At 41.6% G+C, this 26,713-nt stretch overlaps 2 protein-coding genes across 5 annotated transcripts; both read left to right on the forward strand.

The window, feature by feature from the left end:
- The first annotated feature begins 5,508 nt into the window (after nt 1-5,508).
- On the forward strand, nt 5,509-25,612 carry LOC113024575 (cytosolic 5'-nucleotidase 1A-like). 4 transcript variants are annotated; one of them, XM_026171761.1, is made up of 6 exons: nt 5,509-5,537; nt 23,525-23,620; nt 23,796-23,919; nt 24,514-24,645; nt 24,749-24,933; nt 25,196-25,612. In XM_026171761.1, the coding sequence occupies exons 2-6, from the start codon at nt 23,555-23,557 to the stop codon at nt 25,508-25,510; spliced, it is 822 nt and encodes a 273-aa protein (XP_026027546.1). In that variant the 5' UTR covers nt 5,509-5,537; nt 23,525-23,554; the 3' UTR covers nt 25,511-25,612. The 4 variants fall into 4 exon arrangements, with proteins under 4 accessions (XP_026027546.1, XP_026027544.1, XP_026027545.1 ...); XM_026171759.1 differs by lacking the exon at nt 5,509-5,537 and adding an exon at nt 10,502-10,524; XM_026171760.1 differs by lacking the exon at nt 5,509-5,537 and adding an exon at nt 15,111-15,211.
- LOC113024573 (zinc finger MYM-type protein 1-like) lies at nt 15,775-20,712 on the forward strand. The gene is made up of 3 exons (XM_026171756.1): nt 15,775-17,998; nt 19,803-19,917; nt 20,125-20,712. The coding sequence occupies exons 1-3, from the start codon at nt 16,470-16,472 to the stop codon at nt 20,650-20,652; spliced, it is 2,172 nt and encodes a 723-aa protein (XP_026027541.1). The 5' UTR covers nt 15,775-16,469; the 3' UTR covers nt 20,653-20,712.
- Nucleotides 25,613-26,713: the final 1,101 nt, after the last annotated feature.

The raw sequence follows: 26,713 nt of genomic DNA on the forward strand, positions 1-26,713 counted from the left end.
ATGCAACGGGCTGCAGATAACGCAGACTCTGCTATGGATGCAGCTACGTTCACTGTGGTGCTGAAACTGCCGGACTTTTGGCTCCATGACCCCCCGTCATGGTTCGTACACGTGGAGGCTCAGTTCGCCCTTCGCGGCATCTCGGCTGACGACACGAAGTATCACCATGTGGTGGCCTCGCTCGACCAGGAATATAAATAAAAAAATAAAAAAATAAAAAAAAATACGCCGCCCTTAAAGAGCTGCTTCTTCGGCGCTATGCCCTCTCCGATGCTGAACAAGCCGAAAAGCTCCTCAACCTGTCAGGCTTGGGTGGCGGTACCGCGCTCGAGCTCATGGAGAACATGCTATCGTTGCTCGGGGCGGATGACGGGGGATTCCTCTTCGCGCACCTCTTCATCTGCCAACTACCGGCCACCGTGAGAGCTGTCCTCGCAAACTCCCCGCTTCTGCCTGCAAAGGATTATCGCTCCCTGGCTGAAGAAGCGGATCGCATTCTCCTGGCTGGCCGCACTTTCGACGTTCACGCCCTGGCTACGGACTCGCCAGCGGCACCTTCCACGCCTCCACCTGCCTCCTCCGGAGCATCTGCCCCCTTGCTGACGGCAGGGATTGCTACACGTTGGCACCGCGGAAAGAGCATCTGTTTCTACCATAAGCGATTTGGCGACAGAGCGTGTTGCTGCCTGCTGCCTTGCGCTTTCACGGCCCAGGGAAACGGACCCGCCAGCGCGCCGTAGCAGCCGCGACCGCTGGCGATACAGAAAGGCTGCTCTTCATAGAGGACTCGCGCTCCGGGAGACGTTTTCTCGTGGACTCCGGCTCCCAGAAGACCCTCCTTCCCCTACCGCTGCCGACGGACAAGCAGCGAACTGTGGGCCGCAGCTCATTGCAGCTAATGGCTCTCCCATCAAAACGTTTGGGGAAAGGTTGGTGACTGTTTGTTTTCATGGCCGGGATTTCCAGTGGAACTTTGTTGTTGCCGCTAGCTCTGTACCTATTTTAGGTGCTGATTTCCTGTGTGCTCATGGACTGCTTGTCGATGTTGCTAACAGACGTTTAATTGATGCTCTCTCGTTTTCTTTGCTACCCTGTTTTACTCGGGCCGCCGAGCCCCTGATTCGGGCTAATGTAGTGACCTCTGGGGATGCTTTTCAGCGTTTGCTTTTAGACTTTCCATCGCTGTCTGTCCCAAATTTCTCTAGCACGGTAACGAAGCATGGGGTTGAGCATTATATTCCCACGGTCGGGCCCCCGGTGTTCGCGCGCGCACGCCGCCTTGACCCCGCGAAACTGTCCGTCACTCGGGAAGAGTTTGCAGCCATGGAGCGCCTTGGCATTGTACAGCGTTTGAACAGTGCATGGGCCTCTCCGCTTCACATGGTGCCCAAATCGGACGGTCGGTGGCGGCCGTGCGGAGATTTCCGCCATTTAAATAATGCCACGAAGAATGACCGTTACCCCATCCCCCACATTCAGGATTTTTCTGCCAATCTCGCCGGAACGTCGATTTTTTCTAAAATTGACTTGGTGCGGGGGTATCACTAGGTTCCCGTGCGCGCCGAAGACGTTCCTAAAACCGCTGTCATTACTAGGGATGGGTATTGATAAGATTTTAACGATTCCGATTCCTTTTTCGATTCTGTTTAACGATTCGATTCTTTATCGATTCTCTTATCGATTCTTATTTTTAAAAAAGGAGAACACTAAGGTCGATTAGCTTAGAACTTTGTTTTTTATCTTCTCTTTGAACAAGATAGAAATTTAGGAGTAACATGGCCTTACAAACCCAACAGTGAGATCTTAAGAGATCCAGCCTACGGCTCTTCAATGGGGTGTCACAGGGTCCCCAGGAAAAAAAATGTCAATGTAAAATAATAAAATTGTCAGGGTCCTGGGACTGGGCGACCCAGGATCCCTGGGCAGTCATGGACCTGTGTATTATTATGTATTTTTGGTGTCGTTTCCCCTTCTCTGTGCGTGTACATATGTGTTTCTCCGTGCTGTGTTAGTCTGTGTCCCACTCATATGTTTAGGTGAGGTATGGGTGTGTATGTCTGCGGGTGTGCCTGGAGGATGGAGCTCGGCCACCTGCAGGCCTGAGGGGTGTGGCCCTGCGGAGGGACTGGCCACACCCGAAGCCACACACCTGCCGCTGATCGGGGGAGCTACTTAGGAGAGTCTTGGAGCTCCCACCGACGCGGGATCATTGCATGAGACTCCACGTTAGTCACCCCGTCTAGGTTTTGTCTTAAAGTGTATGCCTGCCATTCCTAAGTGTCCTGACAGCTGCCGCTATTGTTTCCCACAGGTGGAGCGTGGAAGGCTTGGGAGAGCAGCGAGCACCGGGGGGGTGCTGACACGGGAGCAGAGAGCACGAGGGAGACACGACATGGGAGTCTGGGGAATACACTGGGGTTTATTGTTACTTTCCATCACTGTAAATAAACGCACTGTTTATACACAGAGTACCGCGCCTGGGTCCTCCTTCTCCCCACATCCCCACGGTCTGCCAGCCAGACCGTGACAAAAATAAATATTCTCCTGTAGCAATAACAAAGTGTAACATAAATTATTCTGTAGCAATTACACAAGAATATCCAGTAATGTCCCTGCCTACAATTAAACACATTCACTTACCAAAGTGAAATCGGGGGCATCTGCTGTGGCAAATGGGTGCAAGCCTTTGACCACAAACTTAGTCACTGCTCTGTGACATTCGTCTATCCTGGCCTGAAAGGAGACGCTACCGGTAGACTGCAGCAAGAACTGCCAGCATCTGAGCCAGACTCTGTCTGTCTCTCTCGTCATGGTCACCTACACAGCAAATTCAAAAGTGTTAAATGTTTTGGTGTTAATAGTCTTCTTGCAAAAGTAGAGTTAATTTTACTCTAAGCAGAGTCACATTCTTTTAATGTAACTCTGAGGTGTAAAATGATAGTAGTTAAAATCGAGTGTTAAAAATGAGTGTTTCTCTGTCAAATCTGGAGGTGTTACAATGGAAACATTAACTCTTGACGTCTTAACTCTGAACTCCTAGAGGGGCTATGACACCAACAGAGTAAATTCACAGACTCCGCCCCCAGCACGGCTCCAATCGAAGCTGAAGTGAAGCCGTTTCAGAACATTTTGCTCTACATATTTGAGTTGTTTGCCATGCTTGGTAAGTCATTTTTTCAAAGATTGTTTCAATTGTTATTAGTTTTTACTTCTGTGGCTCTTTGGAGTTGAGACAAAGCTGTGTGAAAGGCATTAGCCATGTTGCTCGATGATAGCATAATATTCTGTTTTAGCTAGCTGAAAGGTATTGTTTGCAGGCAAATACCACAGCACTGAAAAAAGCTTGCATGTGAATTTTCAGTCAAACCTTTGGTCAAATACACCTAAAACAATGTCTAGAATGTGAAATGTTGGTATAATGGTGCTACTTGAAGCCTGAAAACGATCGCCCATAAAAAAAAAAAAAACGAGCAAACAGCAGTAGCAGACGTCCTGACTGGATTCTACGTTAGCATAGATCCCTCCAGAGTTTTGTGCACACGGTTTAGGTAAATGGTAAATGGTAAATGGCCTGTATTTATATAGCGCTTTACTAGTCCCTAAGGACCCCAAAGCGCTTTACATATCCAGTCATCCACCCATTCACACACACATTCACACACTGGTGATGGCAAGCTACATTGTAGCCACAGCCGCCCTGGGGCGCACTGACAGAGGCGAGGCTGCCGGACACTGGCGCCACCGGGCCCTCTGACCACCACCAGTAGGCAACGGGTGAAGTGTCTTGCCCAAGGACACAACGACCGAGACTGTCCAAGCCGGGGCTCGAACCGGCAACCTTCCGATTACAAGGCGAACTCCCAACTCTTGAGCCACGGTAAAAATGAAAAAGGTTGAGGTTTTACATTTAGTTCAGTATTACCTGTTGCCTGTGTCCTTGTCTTTTGGGAAAATACTTTACACAAGTAATGGCTCAAAGAGGATTCCTTTTTTTTTTTTTTTTTTTTTTTTTTACTGTGCTGCAATTGTTTACTGGATTATTTGTGCCATTAATTAGTGTCAACTAATTTTTATTCAATCTCCGCACAGGATATGCTTGTGAAGATGGAATATGGGGGAGAGCAGAAGTGCGTTGAAGTTCCACAAAGGGATGAATGAAGGACATGCATATTGTATTGAAGAAATAAGTGATGAGAATGCTGTTTGTTGTGATATTTTGATACCACGGTTAGCATTTACAGGATATTGTTTTATACAGGAAAACTGTTACTCAATAAGGCCCATCTACTAGTTGTTTTTCTCTTTCTCTGTGACCCAAGAATTAATGTGTAAGACTCACAAGCTGGTACCCCAAGGTCGAAAACACCACAGAGACGAGACCACTTCCTTACTCCCATCCTCCCTTTTTCTTTATCTCTTAGAAAAAGGCTCGTTAAAGGCCAGGTGGTTTGTTTCAGAATTCACTAATGAAAGAACTCTGTATTTTATGTCTAGGAGTGTATTTTGCTGGGATGATCATAAATTGTAGCTGAACTGATAAACTACACACAGGATACTTCTTTGCTCACAAGGCAGGAAGACGTTTCCTTATTTGGTCTGTACCGGTTTGAACTGAGAACTTGCTGACACACGAACCTTTTTTTCCTCTATATAAGCTGTTATGTACTAAATAAACCTTTGAGTCGATTTGGGAAGACAACCTGAAGCAGTCTGTGTTTCCTTGTTCTCCCAAGCTGCTCCCGACGTCGTAACTAACCCAGCTGAATGGCATACCTGAGTGTTACTTTAAATAATTAGGAATCTTAGAAGGAAAGGACAGAACTCTGCTTATCGCTCGTGCCTTGGAGGGAAAACCGGGATGGACATTTTTTCCTTCACTGTTATTTGCATTTACCATGTCAGACCTTTGATAAACAAAATTCTAATGAAAGTGAGAACATGTATACTGTTACATCTTTCAGAAAATGTTTTTAAATTGTGGTGCACAGTTCAGAATAAATGTTTTTCAAAAACCATTGCATCTTTTTAGTAAATGTTTATTTCCAAAAGAAATTTCTAGAAGTTCAGAACAGTAAAATTCCCGCTTTTTAGAATGAATTAGAAGATAACTCTTACGTAGTTAAACTAAAATACTCTTTGAGAGTTAATATATAAACTCTTAACACCAAGTGTTAAATTATCAACTCCAGACAGATTTGGTGTTTAACACTAAATCAGAGTTAACGTACCAACTCTCCAAAAAGAGTTAAATTAACTAGAGATGGACCGATCCGAGATACTGACCTAAATGACTGGATCGGATATCGGAGAAAAATAAAAAATGTAATCCGATCCATTAAATATCACGAAAGCACCTCACAAAACTTGCAACACGCCGTAACTCACCTCAGAACGTTAGCATGTCGGAGCAGTATGCATCACGTGATAGAGCGGCTGTGGCATGCGGGACCTGTGGTCTGGATAGCATTTGGAGCTTCGCTAGCAACCCGGCATTTCATCTCCGACAAAGTTATTCCCGAGAGAAGTAAAGCAAGTGTGTAAGTCCATCTCTGAATGTTTGTAAAGCATTCCTGCGTTAAGCTTAACAAACGATATATGGAGCGACTGCCTCTTCTTGCTGCTACTTCAATCATGAAACTGCTTAATGATCAGCTGATCGGCTTTTCTGTCGCGAGTCCGTGTCTCTTGTTTCTTTTTGGCCCACTTTGCACCAGAAAGAGGAAACCAGTGGCTGAACAACAGCAGCACGTTTAAGCTTGATCAGCTGTTGTTAGAATTTATTTAATATTACTTTCTACTCGAGGATCTTTTTCTACGTAGCTGACGGCTGGTAACTGTGCAGGGGCGGATCTAGCAAAGTTTAGCCAGGGGGGCCGATAGGGCATGAACAGGGAAAAGGGGGCACAAAGACATACTTTTCTTTCTTATTCTCATTTAAAATGTCTAGCTTTTAATAAATAATTATCCGAATCTTACACTCAAAGTTTTAATTTGATGTAAAATGAATAGAAGTCAATTACTGTATATAGTAACTATTAAGTCTAATATATATACCCTAGTAAGCTATAGTACTTTTTCCTTTGGGAAGGTACCATCTGTGCAGTCTGCAATTTTGTTGAAGAAAGATGTTGAATCTATTTAATATTTCTTGAAAATAATTGATTTCTGTGCATTTTTTTCACACTGCATCAAATTAAGGTTGATTACGTCGATTAAGCATCATGAGGTGGAGTGTGAGGGGTGGTTCCTTATTTTTTATTTATTTATTTTTGTTGTTGCTGGGAGTTGGAACCCTATTAGTTAGGTTGCTTAATATTTATGCTAAGTACTCTTTAAAATACCAGAATAGGGAGGATGGTGTAGGTTTAAGTTTATTAGATTGATCAGTATTGCTGAACTATGAAATATTTTTTTTGCATACAGGTATAACAGAATAGCTTTAGTGTAGTTGTTGTTTTAAACTTGAGTATGAACTTGTACAAAATGCAGCAAGATATTTTAAAAAAAAACAGTTTTGTTGATTAAAAAACACTATATCGGATTCATATCGGTATCGGCAGATATCCAAATTTATGATATCGGTATCGGTATCGGACATAAAAAAGTGGTATCGTGCCATCTCTACTCTCCGGCTGCTACTTCAATCGTGAAACTGCTTAAATGATCAGCTGATCGGCTTTTCTGTCGCGAGTCCGTCTTTGTTTTTGGCCCACTTTGCACCAGAAAGAGGAAACCAGCGGCTGAACAACAGCAGCACGTTTAAGCTTGATAAGCTGTTGTTAGAATTTATTTAATATTACTTTCTACACCAGGATCTTTTTCTACGTAGCTGACGCTGGTAACTGTGCAGGGGCGGATCTAGCAAAGTTTAGCCAGGGGGGCCGATAGGGCATTAACTGGGAAAAGGGGGCACAAAGACATACTTTTCTTTCTTATTCTCATTTAAAATGTCTAGCTTTTAATAAATAATTATCTGACACACAAAGTTTTAATTTGATGTAAAATGAATAGAAGTCAATTACTGTATATAGTGACTATTAAGTCTAATATATATACCCTAGTAAGCTATAGTACTTTTTCCTTTGGGAAGGTACCATCTGTGCAGTCTGCAATTTTGTTGAAGAAAGATGTTGAATCTATTTAATATTTCTTGAAAATAATTGATTTCTGTGCATTTTTTTCACACTGCATCAAATTAAGGTTGATTACGTCGATTAAGCATCATGAGGTGGAGTGTGAGGGGTGGTTCCTTATTTTTTATTTATTTATTTTTGTTGTTGCTGGGAGTTGGAACCCTATTAGTTAGGTTGCTTAATATTTATGCTAAGTACTCTTTAAAATACCAGAATAGGGAGGATGGTGTAGGTTTAAGTTTATTAGATTGATCAGTATTGCTGAACTATGAAATATTTTTTTTGCATACAGGTATAACAGAATAGCTTTAGTGTAGTTGTTGTTTTAAACTTGAGTATGAACTTGTACAAAATGCAGCAAGATATTAAAAAAAAAACAGTTTTGTTGATTAAAAAACACTATATCGGATTCATATCGGTATCGGCAGATATCCAAATTTATGATATCGGTATCGGTATCGGACATAAAAAAGTGGTATCGTGCCATCTCTACTCTCCGGCTGCTACTTCAATCGTGAAACTGCTTAAATGATCAGCTGATCGGCTTTTCTGTCGCGAGTCCGTCTTTGTTTTTGGCCCACTTTGCACCAGAAAGAGGAAACCAGCGGCTGAACAACAGCAGCACGTTTAAGCTTGATAAGCTGTTGTTAGAATTTATTTAATATTACTTTCTACACCAGGATCTTTTTCTACGTAGCTGACGCTGGTAACTGTGCAGGGGCGGATCTAGCAAAGTTTAGCCAGGGGGGCCGATAGGGCATTAACTGGGAAAAGGGGGCACAAAGACATACTTTTCTTTCTTATTCTCATTTAAAATGTCTAGCTTTTAATAAATAATTATCTGACACACAAAGTTTTAATTTGATGTAAAATGAATAGAAGTCAATTACTGTATATAGTGACTATTAAGTCTAATATATATACCCTAGTAAGCTATAGTACTTTTTCCTTTGGGAAGGTACCATCTGTGCAGTCTGCAATTTTGTTGAAGAAAGATGTTGAATCTATTTAATATTTCTTGAAAAATAATTGATTTCTGTGCATTTTTTTTTCACACTGCATCAAATTAAGGTTGATTACGTCGATTAAGCATCATGAGGTGGCGCGTGAGGGGTGGTTCCCTATTTTTTATTTATTTATTTTTGTTGTTGCTGGGAGTTGGAACCCTATTAGTTAGGTTGCTTAATATTTACGCTAAGTACTCTTTAAAATACCAGAATAGGGAGGATGGTGTAGGTCTAAGTTTATTAGATTGATCAGTATTGCTGAACTATGAAATATTTTTTTTGTATACAGGTATAACAGAATAGCTTTAGTGTAGTTGTTGTTTTAAACTTGAGTATGAACTTGCAGACTTGCAAAATGCAGCAAGATATTTTAAAAAACAGTTTTGTTGATTAAAAAACACTATATCGGATTCATATCGGTATCGGCAGATATCCAAATTTATGATATCGGTATCAGTATCGGACATAAAAAAGTGGTATCGTGCCATCTCTAAAATTAACACTCTCTGGTGTGGACCCATATAGACACTTTAATAGTGTTGAAATCAAATCCGACAGTGTTAATTTGGACATGCTGGATTTGCTGTGTAAATGCACAGTAATGGCAGGTTTTGTAATAAGGCAGATCGCGCTAACATAATATGCACTGTTAGTTGATTATTTACCTGCCGCATTAACGGGAGAGGACGTGCAAATGTTACCGCTGCTGCTCGGTTGAGATTCACGAGTCCGGAGCGGAATTAAAAACACGACATTCATTTAAGGTTATCACGAGTTTTGTGAGCAAATGCTTTTGCATATTTGTAGTGTTTCCTCCCTTAAATGAAATATCTACTTTGCAAGTATTGCAAGTTGCCCTGTTGTCATCCGTTCTCGTAAAGTATAACCAAGCTTTTGAGCATTTGAGCCGCTTAGGCGCCGTGTTTCCTGCCAGGTAAATGACGCTCCGCAACGTGGTGACGTCATTCGGGGCGACTGGAATCGATAAGGGAATCGTTTGCAAAAATGGCAAACGATTCCAAGGAATTGAAACAGTGGGAACCGGTTCTCAACAAGAACCGGGTTTCGATACCCATCCCTAGTCATTACCCCCTTCGGCTTGTTCAAGTTTTTGCGCATGCCGTCTGGCCTGAAAGGTGCCGCCCAGACCTTTCAGCGGCTGATGGACTCCGTTTTGCCTGGGCTGCCGTTCATTTTTGTTTATCTGGACGATATATTGGTGGCCAGCTGCTCAGCGAGGCAGCACGAATCCCATCTGTGCCAGGTTTTCCAGCGTTTGGCAGCACACGGCCTGATCATCAACCCTTCCATGTGCCAGTTTGGGTTGCCTGTTCTGGATTTCCTCGGGCACCGCATTTCCGCTGAAGGTGTGGTTCCGTTGCCCGACAGAGTCCAGGCCGTTTCGGCTTTTCCGCGTCCCACCTCGGTTAAAGCGTTGCAGGAGTTCATGGGGATGATAAATTTTTACAGCCGCTTTCTCCCCAGAGCTACCCACCTGCTACAGCCACTCTATGCTGCCTTAAAAGGTAAAACAGCCAAAGATCTGGTTGACTGGCTGCCGGAACGCGTCCATGCGTTTTCCACAGCCAAGTCTGCGCTGGCTGACGCCGCCCTGCTGGCCCACCCGCTTCCGTCGACTGAGATCGCGTTGACCACCGACGCGTCTGACGTGGCAGTGGGTGGGGTGTTGGAACAGCGGGTTTCAGGTTTCTGGCAACCGCTCGCCTTTTTCAGTCGTACGCTCCGGGATGCTGAACGCAAGTACAGTGTTTTTGACAGGGAATTGCTGGCCCTGCACCTCGCGACACGACATTTTCATTTTTTCCTTGAGGGTCGCAACTTTACTGAGTACGTTGACCACAAACCTTTGACGTTTGCGATGTCCAAGGTCTCTGACCCATGGAGCGCATGCCAGCAGCGCCAGTTGGCGGCCTTTTCAGAGTTTACCACAGACTGGTAAGTGGCTGGTAAGTCCAATCACGTCGCTGACGTCCTTGCCCTTCAGTCAACGAAAACGGGCCTCGTGCTGGAGGACACCCCTGTGTGGGACGGCGGCCCGCACCTTCTTTGCGATGTTTCCACTAGAGATGGACCGATCCGATATTACGTATCGGTCCGATACTGACCTAAATTACTGGATTGGATATCGGAGAAAAAAAAAAAATGTAATCCGATCCATTAAATATCACGAAAGCACCTCACAAAACTTGCAACACGCCGTAACTCGCTTCAGAACGTTAGCACGTCGGAGCAGTATGCATCACGTGATAGAGCCGCTGTGGCATGCGGGACCTGTCGGTGGTCTGGATAGCATGTGGAGCTTCGCTAGCAACCCCGCATTTCATCTCCGACAAAGTTATCCCCGAGAGAAGTAAAGCAAGTGTGTAAGTCCATCTCTGAATGTTTGTAAAGCATTCCTGCGTTAAGCTTAACAAGCGACTGCCTCTTTTTGCTGCTACTTCAATCATGAAACTGCTTAATGATCAGCTGATCGGCTTTTCTGTCGCGAGTCCGTCTCTCTTGTTTGTTTTTGGCCCACTTCACGCCAGAAAGAGGAAACCAGCGGCTGAACAACAGCAGCACGTTTAAGCTTGATAAGCTGTTGTTAGAATTTATTTATTATTGCTTTCTACACAGTGTTGGGGAGTAACGGAATACATGTACCGCCGTTACGTATTTAAAATACAAAATATGAGTAACTGTATTCCGTTACAGTTACCATTTAAAAAGGTGGTATTCAGAATACAGTTACTTTGTTGAAATAAATGGATTACACTGCGGTACTTTCCTGTTTCATTTTGTCGCGGGTCAGGACTGTTTGGGTTTTGTTTGACAGCTACGTTCTGTTGTTCCAGGCGGCAGCGTTACGGTTGCCATGGTTACAGGGCGACGCTCTCTCTCTCTCTCTGCGACTGTGTGTTTCCTGGGTGAGAGAGCGCCTTTTCGTTGTTGTTGTTGTGCTAAGCTAACAGGCAGAATGCTACAAGCATAGCTCTAAGGAATGTAGCATCATGGGCAGTGTAGTCCGTGTTTCAGGGAGAATGAACTGCCATACACGTTATGGGTCTGTGAGCGCGAGGAGGGAGAAAAAGGGGAGTGGAAAGGTACGAGTTGTCATCGAGGAAAAACGGGAGCTGGAAGCATGTAAATATAATAATAACCACTTAAGCCAAGAAGAGTGCCTGACGAGCCCAGTTGTAAGTAAGCTATTAAGACTCGACTGTACACTGTGTTCGTGTTTTCCTCCGAAAACAATAAGTTCCGTTGGAGCAGTCTTTCAACGCCTCTCTCTGTCAAGAAAAGTTGACCCACACAACAAAGTAAAGCTATTTTTCGGCTACGAGCCGACAGGGACCCCGCCGTATTAGTCAGAGGTCCCTTTACTACAGTTCGGAGTCGCGGACCTTCAGTAATAGTAATAAATCACACAGCAATAGTACATTCACGTTGTTGTAAAAAGCATGATAATATATTATCGGCCAGCCCCTCCGGGTCCCTGGGGAATTCTTACCTGAGAGCCCTCCCCCATGTTTCGATACATCTTTGTTGCCTTTTCGCCCCCCAAGAGACTCATTTCCTGTTCCTGTGCACCACTGCCTGCCTGACACTTTTGTTCCGAGTTCGTTGGACTCTGCTCGTTTCGTTTTCGTCAGGCACAATGCCCATAGGACTCCGCTGCGTCCACCATATGACGGGCCATACAGGGTTCTTAAACCAGGCAACAAACATTTCATTTTGGACTTTGGCGGTCGGCAGGAGGTTGTCTCTGTTGACAGCCTTAAGCCTGCACATGTTATGCAAGAGGCAAGAGGATCAGGTGGTCCCGGCCCAGGCCCCTCGCCGTGGCCGCCCACCTGCCACCGGGCTGACCCACAATCAACGGAGTCCGAGTCGTCTGCAGTTTTTCTGACTGCCGGTGCCAGCCTCGCTCCCGGGCTGGGTTGCCCTCTGTCAGTTCCCCACCCGCCCCGGTTCAGCCGTTCCGGCCGTTTGCTTAAGCCCTGGGTCCTGGACTAGTTCTGCTGGGTGTTCGAGGGGGGGGGGGGGGGCATGTGTGGTGGACCACTAGAGGGCTCCACTCACACCCAGTGTTAAGGAAGTGTGTTCCTGTGTTTTGTGGCGCGATATGTGCAGTTGATGTTGGAGAGGAATAAAGGAGTGAGAACTGAGAGCTCTGTGTCGTTGATGCTTACTTCCACATAGTACTCATCCACAACTATTTTCAGTTGCCGAAGATATAGGATTCAGAAAGTTTATTCATGCAGGCCCATATGACAGAGAATATGCATGTTCTTTTTTTTCATATTTTAATTTATATTTAATTGTGTTGTGGTTTGCAGTGTTTTGTGTTGTTTCACTTTAAATTTATTTAAAAAGAAAAACCTGAAAATTTAAATAGTTAAAAGCTGAACTGTGAATAGTTGGTTTTTGTAAAATATGATTTATTTATTACATTTTATGTGTAGTGAATAAATAAAAGTATATTTACGGTGGCCCCTAGAGAGAAAGCACGTACAAACCCCGAACCACGTAAAAACTCCAAAACATGTAAAAACTCCAAGACACGTACAACCCGAGCACGTACAAACTCCAAAACACGTAAAACTCCAAGACACGTACAAACTCCAAAACACGTACAAACCCGAAGCACGTACAAACTCCAAAACACGTAAAAACTTAGAAGCATGTAAAAACTCCAAAACACGTACAAAACACAACAGAAGTGCTCCAGGATGCTAGGCGCAGTGTTGAGCTTTTGTTACCTAGTGGCTACACAAGCCAGGAAGTACCAATGACCGGATTTGGTGTGTGGTAGTAACAGGTAAATGAACTTTTTTTTTTTTATTTGAATATATATGAGTGCTTGTGTATAAATACACAAACCATACACATATGCTTTCAATTGTGTAATTTAAGTGATCTAGGTAGCTCTGTTTTGGAAGTTCAGTTAACGCTAGAAATATGTTTTGGAGTTTGTACGAGCTTTGGAATTTGTACGTGCTTTTTGGAGTTTGTATGTGCTTTGTCTCTAGGTGCCACCGCATATATTTATATATAAACATATATAAATAAAACCACTTTTTTTTACATTAGTAATTCCTTTTGTGCATAATTTTCTATTATTGTTAATAATAAATTAATTAAAGCAACAAAACAACCTGAAGAGCCGGTTCGGAGCCGAAAGAGCCGGCTCTTTTTAGTGAGTCGAGCCGAAAGAGCCGGTTCTCTAAAAAGAGCCGGAAATCCCATCACTACAGTAAAAACTCCGGACCTGTGACATCATCAAGTACGCTGGTGTTCCAATTGTACTCCCGTGCGGTCTCGGCAAGTCCAGTCTCGCCGAGAACGCGAGTATGTACTTGCTTACTTAGAACTGAGAAAGGTCCAGTGAGTGATTCGTAACAGGAAGGGAGGGGGTGAGTGAGTCAGTGATTCGTAACAGGAAGGGAGGGGATGAGTGAGTCAGTGGCTGTATCCCAATTCAGGGTACACGGCAGTGCACTACAGGCATAAATCTAGACCCCTAGATAAAACATTATGGCATTATAGCAGTGACAACTCCTCCACAGTAGCAGGTGGGATTTTTCTTTTTTGAGGACGGCTCCTTTCAATATGGATGGTCTGTTTATGTTTTGATCAAGAGCCTTTTTTTGGGCAGCTGAAGAGGAGAAGTCTATCTTATGGCCAACCACTGACTGTATCTTGGTCACATTACCCAGCAAAACCCAGTATGCAGGTTCATCTGTAACAGTCCTTGTGCCACGATCAACACTGCTGCTTCTACATTAAACAGAAGAGCAATGACGTGGGTACAGGTCTCCGCGACTCCGGCCTTACAGGTGCAGTGGGCGGCTTCAACCTTCCCTATGATGCTCACAGTGACCCATGGCTGCAATGCTGGTTCATTCAGTCTTTGAGAGTGCAGGACCTGAAACACAGACAAAGTTCATTTAAAGACAAGAACTATGAGTCAAGGCCGACATAAATGTGTTTAATCTACTTTATCATAAATGTAACAAAGTGTTTAGAAAGTTTGCACACACATGTAATTTTTCATTTCTTTATGTGTCCATCTATAGAACGCTGCATGTTATAGTGTAAATCTGCCTGTTCTCTGTCAGAAACCTGCCTGCAGAAAATGAACCTAAAGCATGTAATGCAAGGATGTAATCACTTTAGAGATGGAGAAAGCATAAAGTGACAATTATGAATCACTTAATATGATAAGGAGATTCTGCAGGTCATTAATCGATGTATAAAACTAAAATAAAATGTATTTTTAGTGACACAAGATACAAATATGGAAGCAAGATGTATAATTAGAATTATTTATAATAAATATGAATTAATAATGAATCAAATGCATCCTTCATTTCCCTGAATTCACTGTACCAGTGCACCTGCACATGTGATGTGACAATAGAAGTGATTTGATTTGAGAGTTCAAACTCACTGCTGTAATAACGTATAATGATTAATATAATAACTATGATATTGGCCATATTATATTTACACTGACTTTAGTCTCATGAACAACATTAACTAATTGTTATTTACTAGCTAATCTTAAATGACTGTTCAGTACAGAAATGAAGCCCAACAATCATGTTTTACAGTCCTGTGGTCTCAGCCTTAGATACTTATTAAATCACACAGAGCTCATGTAGAAACAAACTAACAAACAAAATATGTTCTCCTTCATTTCTGTCAACCACACGTTTCCAGCTATCATGGTTGCTAGACAACCTGGGCAGCGCGACGGAGGCTAGACCGTCCCATTTCACAAGCCTCGCACTTCCGGCCTTAGCGGTCTTTGAGTACGCGGCCCTTGAGGACCGTTGAGGCTGCGTACTTTAAGGCTGCAAACCCTGAATTGGGATACAGCCAGTGATTCGTTCAACTCGTTTGAGCTGTGAGCCAGGAGGGAGGGGGTGAGTGATTCAGCACAGCAAAGGAGGGGATGAGTGAGTGAGTGATTTGCCTTACCCTATGATTCAGCCTAGCAAGGGAGGGGATGAGTAAGTCAGTGATTCGTTCAACTCGTATGAGCTGTGAGCCAGGAGGGAGGGGGTGAGTGAGTGAGTGAGTGATTCGCCTTATGCTATGATTCAGCACAGCAGGGGAGGGGGTGAGTAACTCAAATGTGCTGTTAGCATGCTAGCTAAGCGATGCTACTGTGAACTGAGGAGCTATTGTCTTGATGTGAGCTTCTACTCAGGGTTTTTTCTTCTAGTTCAGAGCAGAAATGTTTTTGTTAAGAAACTGGCTGTTGTTTTTTCCCCCCACAATTTTAATTATAAGATAGATATATTTCTACTAATGGAATTAGTTTGCTAACAGCAACAGGGATGAGTCAGTGAGTCAGTTGCGCTTGTGAATCATGATTCACGAGTCAGTAAAGTGATTCTCGAGTATTGAACGATTCGTTTACGAATCGAACATCACTAATCAATACAAATGGCATGGCAACAGGGTCCAAAGGCTCCACAGGTTCTGCATCATGACGTAGCTTTTCTAGTTAGAATAAAAAGGAAGAACAGCAGTTCTGCAGTCAGCAAACAGAGGAAATTCAAGTTTATTTCTATCTTTAAGAAGCACGATGAGTGAGTGCAGAACTTCTACAGTAAGTCAGTTTTTAATGTATTAATATATGCTGGTGTGTGGCAATTATGTAGTAGTTTTAACAACTTAGTGAAAGATATATGCTCTGCTGGTGGATGATGGTGTGCCATCCTTTGTGATTTTCTTTTCACTATGTCAGAAAGCTGTGCACTATTAACAAGAAAATATGTCTGTTATAGCAGTTTTAATGAATATTTCTATAACTTCGTCATCTTTTGAAATAAGGTATAAAATTGTGTTAAGTAATCAAGAATAATAAAAAAGATATACAGTTATGAAGAGAGTCAGTGAATTGCAGTGGCGGCTGGCCCATAGGGGGCGCTCGGGCTCCGCCCCCCCAAATGTGGAGGAGTAAAAATATATATTTTTAAAAAATTCATCAATGATAGTTTTACTATGTGTGTGCCCATATACAGCCAGGCGTATTTTAACATTTTCACCAGCTGACTCATTAAAGTTCAACCAACAAACGGTGTTTTTCTTCTTCTGGGGCGCTCGTCAAAGCGCCCTTGATATGCAGCGAAATAGCCTATCATTAAATGGTTGCCAGGGGAAAATAATAAATATTTGACCTATCAGCGTCGCTGAATTAAATGGTTTGGGGGCGCTTAAAATTGCGCCCCTGCAGAAAACGCGCGAAGATTTGCTGTTCTAGAATTTTACCTCAGTCAGTAGCCTAAGTGAGCTATAAGGTCAGAGAGAGACGATGGCAGCGGTATTGTTAACGGTTGAGGCACAGCCTCCCCCAAATTCGGTTAGATCGCTTCTAACCTACCCTTTTGCCAGAAGGACAATGGCAGAAAAACTGCAAGTTAAAGAGTTGGGACCTGACAAGCCCGAAATTCAACTAACCCAGGCAACGAAGGAGAAGTCAAAAGCATACAACAGGACTTTTTGTCGGAGTTGGTTCCAGCGCAAGTCGTGGCTGACAGGCTGTGGAACAGCTAATGCACTTTTTTGTTTCCCGTGCATACTGTTCAAAAGTGACAAGTGTGATTTGACGTGGACACAATCTGGACAAACCGACTTAAAGCACCTCTCCGAACGAATCAAGAAACATGAAAGCTCACGAGTTCATATGGACAACAGTGTAAAGCTAGCTGTGCTAGGGAAAACTAGCATAGCGGCGCAGCTAGATGATGGACATCGGATTGCTTTAAGAAGGCACAACGAAGAGGTAGATAAAAACCGTCATATTTTATCTAAAATCATCGATTGTATTAAGTTTTGTGGTGCTTTTGAGCTAGCAATGCGGGGACATGATGAAAGTGATTCCTCAGACAATCCAGGGATTTTTAGAGGTTTAGTCGACTTGATGGCATCAATTGATCACGACTTGAGGCAACACCTTGAAAATGCTACTGTATTTAAAGGCACCTCGAAAACAGTCCAGAACGAGATCCTGGATTGCATGTTGGCAGTTCTGAGAGAAAGGATCGTGGAAGAAGTAAAGGCAGCGAAGTTTTTAGCCATTCAAGCTGATGAAACCACTGACATTTCTACACACTGTCAGTTAGTCATGGTGCTAAGATACATTGACCAACGAAACCGTATTCAAGAGCGTTTTTTTGAATTCATCAAGCTACCCAATGCTTGTGCAGATGCAATAGCCAGTGCCTTATCGGAGAGGCTGCGCTTCATCCTCCCCCAGGGACAAGAGAGAAAGTTGATCGCCCAGGCCTACGATGGGGCCGCTGTAATGAGGGGTACCACTGGAGGAGTGCAGCGTAAGATACAGGACATTTATGCTAACGCTCACTACGTACATTGTTATGCCCATCAGTTAAACCTGGTAATGCAACAAGCAACCTCCCACATCCCTCAAATCAGTCACTTTTTTTCCGACATAGCAGGATTCGCTTCTTTTTTTACTAAATCGAGCAAGAGGACTGCAGTGCTTGACGAGGTGGTGGCGCACCGACTTCCAAGTGCATCGGCAACCCGTTGGAACTTCAACAGTCGTGCTGTGAATACAGTGTATGAACATAAAGACGATCTGGTGAGGTGTTTTCAGACCATCCGTAACAGTGAAGGATTTGATGCCCCTACAAAGAGAGATGCCGGTGGTTTCGTGAGAATGCTGGAAGACGAAGCTTTCTGTTTTTTCCTGGCCTTGTTTCACAAGATAATGCCACATGTAGACATGCTGTATAACCACCTACAGAAGAGAAACATCGATTCTGTCACCATCGCAGGGATCACCCAGACATTCATCTGCCGCATGCAGGCTATCAGGTAGGCATAAAAGCATAAATATGTAACCTAGAATAAATGTTAATTATCTATGCATAGATTCTATCAAATTCTCTGCATATATTCTGTGTTCTGTGACTTAAATGTTTAATGGAATTCAGATAATTTTGATTTATATCAGCCTTTGAAGTAATTTTATGAAAAATATTTGATTAAAACCCCTGGAGGGTCTTGGGTCGATTTGTGGCTATTTTCAAATTTCGATTACATGCCATTTGCACAGTGTTGAATGGAATATAGCGAAAGTCTGCAAAAAAAAGTTTGGTCACATTTACTGTTAAAATTTCAGTATGACTTCCGGAAATTAGCTTCAGTGGCTAAGCTAGCGATAAACTTACGCTATTAATCCTAGGGTCGATTTGTGCCCCATTGAAACCCTTTATAAACGCTATTTTTCACTGCAGGATTTATACCGTTAACATCTGGGTGATGGCTTAGGTTTCGTTTTTGTTTTGGAGAAGAGGCCTTAGAATTGTAATTTTTTTATTTGTCCACCGGGTGGTGCCCTTGCTCCACATTTGACCCGGGGCTGGAAAACAGCGGGCTGCTTAAAGAGACCTGCGGGAAATGACGCCTCTTTTCCGGCGTGCTGCAGCGGCTTCGCCCGCTGATCGTGCGGGAGCATTTTTGGGTCCCTAGGACCATGAGAGGGTGCTTTTTTTTTTTTTAGTCAACAGGAAATGACGTATTTGTTGTCACGTGGTATCGGATGTGTGGGCTGGAAAAAGCAGTCCCCGGTGATCGTGCCCCGGTGATCGTCGCGACTTAGCCCGGCAACATGCACTTATTTCGGCCTAGAGGAGGAGCATTTGCCGCCTGGAGACCATTTTCTGGTCCTGAAAAAAAAAATAAAAGGCGATCGAAATGACTGTTTGTGCCAATCTTTAGTCCATCTAAAGGCCTAATTATAATAACAATCAAATATTACTTCAAATGTTTTTTTGGGAAAATATTTAGTTTTTTAGTTTTTTTTTTAGTTTTTTTGTAATTTAAAGGGTTAAAACAACGAAAATATAATTAAAACTTTATATGAATATTTCAGGGAGAAGTAGTTTTAAAAGACTGACCAATTTAAAGTGAAAAAAAAAAATTAATATTTAATATTTTTATTGCACTTTTTGGGCGTGGTCGATAGTGTGCATTTTATGAAATGCGCTCCTGGAAAAAAAATAAAAGGCGATCGAAATGACTCTTGGTGCCAATCTTTAGTCCATCCAAAGGCCTAATTATAATAACAATTGAATATTACCTCAAATGTTTTTTTTGGAAAATATTCAAGTTTTTTGTTTTTTGGGGCAAAAAAAGCAGTGCGCTCATGTGACGAAACCGGGATATAAAGGGTTAAAATCCGCGAAATGTAATTAAAACTTGACATGAATATTTCAAGGAGAAGTAGGTCTAAAAGATTGGCTAATTTAAAGTGGAAAAAAATATTAATATATAAATTTTTTATAGCGCTTTTTTGGGCGTGGTCGATTTGTGGCTCTAAGACCAATAGTGTATGCATTTTTCTAGGACCCTCCAGGGGTTGTTTAAGTATATTTGATGAAGTATATTCCCAGTAATGATTTGATGTAGCCTATACCATAGGCTATTTCTTGAAATTATGGCCAGGGCCTTTATTTACTTGCACTGGTTTTCCCCCAGCCATTAAACCAGGTCCGGTTATTAATTAAATCCGGTAATTCCCGGTAATTAGAACACAACCTTTGTTTGGTTTGTGTTTGGTTAATATATCCCTATTCAGTTTTCAGAAGCCATTAATGAAACTTATGTATTGGATCAGGGAGGCACTTCCTAATCTGGTTGTGGATGAGGAGTACAGGGGACCTGTTCAAGACCCACCCACAAAGAGACGGAGAACATTGGGGGAAGACAGGCAACACCATTTGGCACTGGAGGTAAGCACTAGCTGCTTGGTCTGATTTAAATCGGATCATCAGATAAAATCTAATGACGATGCTGTCAGATGTCATTTGATATAGTGGTCATGACTGTTTTGTTTTGTTATGGACAGATTTTTTTTTTCAGAATAATGATTAACATGAGACATGTGCCAAAGTCTTACCACTGAATCTAACTCTTACCAATTATATATTATTGGATAGGTGTGCGACACCATTATGAGCCATGCCAAGGAGAGGTTTTCTTTCACCAAGCACCTTGTCAGCGCCACTCTGTTGCAAGGAGACTTGTTCCAACAACACAGCAAAAATTTTCCAGATGCAGCACTACAAACCACAGTGGAAGCCTATCCCTCATTGGACAAAGCCAGACTTAAAACAGAACTGTCCCTGATCTACGACAACGAGGAGTTTCAGAGTTGTAGTGGTGCGCTGGCGCTCTATCAGGTTCTGATGGAAAACAACCTTCAAGACACATTCACCGAAACTGTAACTCTTCTTAACATCCTCATCACCACACCAATGACAACATCAGAATCGGAGAGGTGTTTCTCTACTTTAAAGAGGATAAAAACTTTCCTGAGAAACAATATGGCTCAGGATCGGCTCAACGCTCTGGCTATGCTGTCCATAGAGAAAAAACTCACACAAGAACTTCCTGATTTCAACACCAGGGTCATCGAGAAATTTGCCACTCAGAAAGACAGACGAGCAAAGTTCTTGTACAAATAAGAACCCTTAACCATATTTACTCTCTTTCTCCATCCCTCTCTCTTTCTCTCTTTAGCCCACCCCCCCAATCAGTTTACAGTTGTTGTTTTCAATAGTTATTTTTCATTCATTCAAAAAAAAAAAAAAAAAAATCTGTTCATGTTCATTTTTACAAATCTATACAAATGGCCAGAATATGGTTGTTCATTTTTACAAATCTATACAAATGGCCAGAATATGGTTGTTCATTTTAAATTTAAATTAAAATTGTGTTGTTTGATGTACTCATTAAATGGGTCATTTTAGTCGATATCATAAAAATTGCCCCCCCTGAGATTTTTTTCAGGAGCCGCCACTGGTGAATTGTCTTCCTGTAACCGACACCAATTCAATTCAATTCAATTTCTTTATTGTCTCACAAGGGGAAATTAGTTTAGCAGCAGCCAGCTGCTGCAGTAATAATGTGAAACACGCTGTGGTACACTAACTGAGTTATTTAAACGTTGCATGCAAATCCTCTGCAGGATAAACAGGTTATTTTGCTACACTGTGATGGATTAAAAGGTCACAGTTATGTTACATCAAGTGTAGCACAGATTCATATGAATTTTTGCTGATGATGCTGAGATTCATTCTCTGAATTCCACCTTCATACCAACTGTATAGTGCCCAGTGTTGGGCAAGTTACTTTGAAAAAGTAATTATTTATAGTTACTAGTTACTTCTTCAAAAAAGTAAGTGAGTTCGTAACTGAGTTACAAGATTCTAAAAGTAATTAATTACTTGAAAAGTAACTATTGCGTTACTTAAAAAAATTGTTTAACTCTCTGGTGTCCAGGGTATAATTGGTCATTTTTTAATACATTTGATGTTTCCTCTACATTTCACTTTTAAAAACTAATTACTTTGCCTTGTTTGGTATCATCCTTTTCAGCACAACCTCACGTGTCTGAATTTACAGTTATGTTTTCATTTTGACATACTGTATTAACACAATTGATCTAAAATAAGACAAAAAACATAAAATCAGAGTAGAAAAAGTTATATTTTTTACTGTAACAACCACAAATATGTTTATTGAATCATATTTCATAACTTTAAATGCAAATATAAATTGTCAATTTTAAAATCAAATGCACAAGTTTTGCAAACAACAAAGTTATTTGCAGTTTCAATAAGATGCCACACAAATTATTTGTGCCACTCCAAAATAATAATTTCTGTCCACTATAAAGGACAACATTACAAGCCTGACAGCAGGACAAAACCATCCCCAACACTACACGCTAACTACAGAAGATTAACTACACACTCCAAACATGCTAAACATCGCAAATCTCTCACATCTCAAAATTCGCTCTCTCTCTTTTTCTGCTGTCTTTCTCTCTCACCCTCTCTCGCCGTCACTCCTAAAACTTCCCCCTCTTCCTAAACAACCAAATGTCAAGTTGCCCATTTTTTTTGATTAGTTGACATGGTTCATTTTTCCACCAACACGAACGGGCTGTTTTTTGTTTTGTGTTTTTTATTTTTTGCTCATAAGCAGAGAGTGCTTGCTAGCGCTGTGCTCAGACAGTAAACATGACGAAACTATTGAGGAAAAAACACACATATATATTGTTTATCATGACTCTGGTTTTACGTGGCCTATCAACACAATTTAAAAACTGGTATATATCACCTTGTTGCTTTGTCATCTTAAAGTGGTCGTGTGATTGGCTTACCACGACTACTTTATTCTTCCTCAGTCAAACAGCAGCACTCATGCGATTGTTTTGCCCCCTTAGCTCCAGGTGTTGTGCTAGACAGTGATCGTGATTGCCGTCCGCAGGAGCGCGCACAGCTGCGTAAAGCTGTAGCGCCCAGATTACTTATTTAATCTGATATAAGGTGCGGTAAGCTGAACACAGCTTCAGCCGTCTGTTTGTTGGAAAATTTTAACGCGACCGCACCACATTTTCTTGTTAGTAACTGTAACTAACAGAAGGTTGAATGCTACATGAACAGTATAGAAACTTATACAAACTTACAAACACTGGTATCAGAGCTCAAATAGAATTCACCTATGAACTTTGGGGCCTTTTATACACTGCAGCACACCTACCCTGCAGCTGAGCCAGGAACCACACCTCCGCCACACACTCATCCGAGTTTGTGTGTTTTTCCGTCTGACCAGATGCAGCTTTCTGCAGCATCTTTTAAACATCCTTATACTCTGTGGCAGGACGTGGTCTGTGGTGCCACTACAGGGGCGGCACACACCTGAGCGCCATCACAATCACACCTCACCGACTTAAAAGCTGAACTAGGTCCTGCAGTGTTGTTGTTGTTGGTAATGTGTGTTTGTGAACGGCAAACGAGTGTTAACAACAAGATGCTGGAAGCACGAGCATGAAAGTATGCAGTGTGATGTTTACTTACTCATCACCACAATATATTTATGTGTTGAACAGAAATCATATCCTTCCTTGTCACTAAAAAACCAATTCTGTAGGATGATTTTCACTAACTAACTCAGATTGATTCTCAGATTGATTGTTAGGAAAAATTGTGGGAAACAGAAAGAAAGTGGGAGAGTATAAAGAGTTATCACACCAGACCCAAGAGCAGAAGACAAAAGTGAATGGCAGCTGTGGCAACTCAGTGAATAAAATCCAGTCATTTTCATGAAGATCTTCTACACAGAGAAAGATTTAAGGTTAAAAACTGATTCATAACAAGTTCCTACAAAAGTACAGATAAAGCATTAAATCAGCAAGCAAGAAGTGCAAATAGTGTCATAACATACTGTATGAGTGCAGAGGTCAAATAAGAAAATTGTTGACAATTTATTTTTAAACTATGCAAAAGAATGTCTTTATTGAATTGTGGGAAACATTTTTTTCTCCTTTAGCCTGAACCAGAGATCCCCGTCACCATTGCCATGTCTTCAGGACTCCTCTTCAAGCAAGAACAGCAGGGCTATGGCCCTGCCTTCAAATTTGTTGAGGTCATATATTATGAGGGGAAAAACACATACACAAAATTGCATGTAGTGGTTATGTGAAAGATGAGAATATACCACATAAGACAAAGCACCACAGAAACCTGCACACAAATAATGCACTCACACAGTTACTTAACATTCACTCAAATTTAATTTATCTTCCTTGTCCTGCTCTCAGGCTCTGAAGGCAGTCAATGCTGAACTCACAAACCATTATCCTGAGAGTGAGGAGCTCTTTAAAGTCAAACTCATCGATGACAGCTCATCATCAGACTTTCTCATGAATCGGATCCGTGAACATGGTGAGTTAATGATACCTCCAAACACACTTATTATTAATTCAAATAGATGGGTCTTATAAGGAAACCTCTAAATTTTGAGAAAATGGATAAATGGAAACAATTAGACTGAGACTGAGACAATCTTTCCACTTCTAAGTGATTCTGATCAACTCTTGTTTACCCCAATACCTTTTCTAAATCATTCAGGCTTCATTTGTACAGCACTTTTCATGCCCTTCAAATTTTTAAATAGATTAATGACAGGCTTACAATAAGACAACAAAAACACTAAAACAGAATCTTATAAAGTAGAATACACTTGAAAGTGTAAGTACTCTAAAAACAAGTCAATACAAAAATAATAGATATAAGTAAGTAATAGTAACACTATTGCTAACACTACTCTGATTAATCTAAACAGTTTTGGTAAAACAGATTGTCCAGCAGCCTTTTCATTCAAGGTTCTTTATTTGTCACATGCATAGTTATACAAGTATAACACACAGTGAAATGTAGCCTGACACGCTCCTCGACATGTGCAAAAAAATTGGGGGGGGGGGGGGGGGTGTAGAGGAAGAACATTATATATATATATATATTCCTTCTTGTTTGCAGGGCTGGATAGACTTATCACTCTGTTACCTGTGACTGAAGATCAACTTGTGAATGAGTTAAAAAGAAACAACACCCACCTGTACCTGTCTGATGAACCAAACGGGTTGAAGGTTCAGGAAGCTTTGAATGCAGGTAAAAGTGTTAAATGTTGTGCTAACTTAAAGATGAAGTGCAGTCTGTGCTGTTGTACATTAATGACTCTGTGTGTTACTGTGAATGAATGTCCCTGCATCAGGTGTAGCAGCTGCTATCATGTTCACCCCAACAAACATCATCACAGAGTCTGAGAATCAGCTGCGTGTTGCCTTTGATGGCGACGCTGTCCTCTTCTCTAATGAGTCAGAGCTCGTGTTCAAGAGTGGTGGACTACAAGAATACTTGAAGAATGAGAAGCAAAATGTTGAAATTCGAATGAATGAGGTATGAAAGATAGATGATAGAAACACATTCCATCTTCTTTTAATATTTTTCAAAAAAAAACAGCTAATTTAACTATATGGTTACAGTTATGTTGTCCTTCTGCGATGTCATAAACAATATATATTTAATCAAAGAAAAGAAAATGTCTGTTAGATTACATTCAAATAGACTGATATCAACTAAATTATCCAAATGCACTTTCCTGCTTTGACCAGATTGTCATGTGTTGAGTCTCTGCTCTTCTTCTCTTTTCTTTATTCAGGGACCATTCAGAGGATTTTTGGAGGTTTTAATAAAACTGCAGAAAAAGTTGCATAATAGAGGCCTGTACAAGAAGTGTCCCATTCGTACCTACCTGGTGACATCTCGAGGGGCAGGCTATGACGGCTACAGAGCTTTAAACACTCTGCTCACCTGGGGTGTGGAGCTTGATGAAGCTGTGTTTGTGGGAGGGGCTAACAAAGGTCCTACACTGCAGAGGATCAAGCCTCACATCTTCTTTGATGACCAGCAGAGACATGTTGATGCTGCATTGGAGGTCGGCACAGTGGCATGTCTGGTGCTCTCACCAAACTAACAATAAATAGCAATCTGTTGATTGGATTTTATAACTGCTGGAAACATGTGAACTTGAAAAGTATGTTTCCATAATGCTTCATAAATGCAAATAAATTAACAAACAAACATCTTTATCTCATCTGTGGTCTGTTGTGTTTTTTTCTACAGTATCAATGTTTTATAAATTTTGAATTATATCAAATGCTTCTTAGTAAATCAGCTGTTTGTGAAAATCAGCTGATGGTTTTCTTTTCACTGTTGAGTGAAAAACAAACCACTTCAACACCTGAATGAGCAGATCAGAAGGGATGGCAGAAGTGATGAAAGCATTTTTTGTGACATTATGTTCATAAAAAATATTTTATGTAAAAAAAAAAAAGTCTGTACTATGTGATAGAGCTGCAATAGCAGACTTGGATTTCCTCACACAGAAACAATATTTCAGGATGAAGATGCAAAGTATTATTATTGAAATATGTGCTGTTAATCAAAAGAGAGTAAGTAAGGTTTATTTATTAAGCACTTTTCATAGACAAGCAGTCACAAAGCACTGTACAGAAAGGGCTTAAATAAACAGAACTCCAGTTACCCAAACAGACAATAAAGACAATACAAAAGGTCAAATGTAAATTAAAGTTTAAGATTTAAAAAAAAAAGTCCATCTATAAGCCCGTCTATTACAGTGGCTGTGATCAGAGTTACGTTACATCAAGTGAAATAGAGGTGAATTTGAAGTTAAGCTGATGATGCTTAGATTCCTTCACTGAATTCCACCTTCACACCAACTTTATAGTGTCTAGTATAAAGACATAAATAGGCATTAAAAGATACAAAGGCATTAACAGTATACTGAGTATAGAGGATGGAAATCGGCATTGACAACTCGTGAAAAATACAGAATGTCTGTACCTTTGCAACCTCTGAAGGTTTCTTGCTTTGATAAGACAGGCTGGATTGTTGATCTGCAGGACGGGCACCTCTATACAGGAAGTCTGGTTCAGCTTTTTTATTGAAGTCCAAGTGTATCCCCTGCTTTCCCTCATATGATAAACCCTGAGAAGCACTATAGGTCAGATCTTATCAGTCACACCAGTTAGCAGCAGCTCCCCTCTTGATCATTGCACTTGTTCACCTGGGATGATTTAAGAGGCCTGGAAAGAAGGCACCAAGGGACTGTAACATTAGAAGGTGGAGTAGCCTGTATGAGCTTTTTAAACTAAAA

This window comes from Astatotilapia calliptera, chromosome 6 (genome assembly GCF_900246225.1).
Source record: "Astatotilapia calliptera chromosome 6, fAstCal1.2, whole genome shotgun sequence".
Lineage (NCBI taxonomy): Eukaryota > Metazoa > Chordata > Actinopteri > Cichliformes > Cichlidae > Astatotilapia > Astatotilapia calliptera.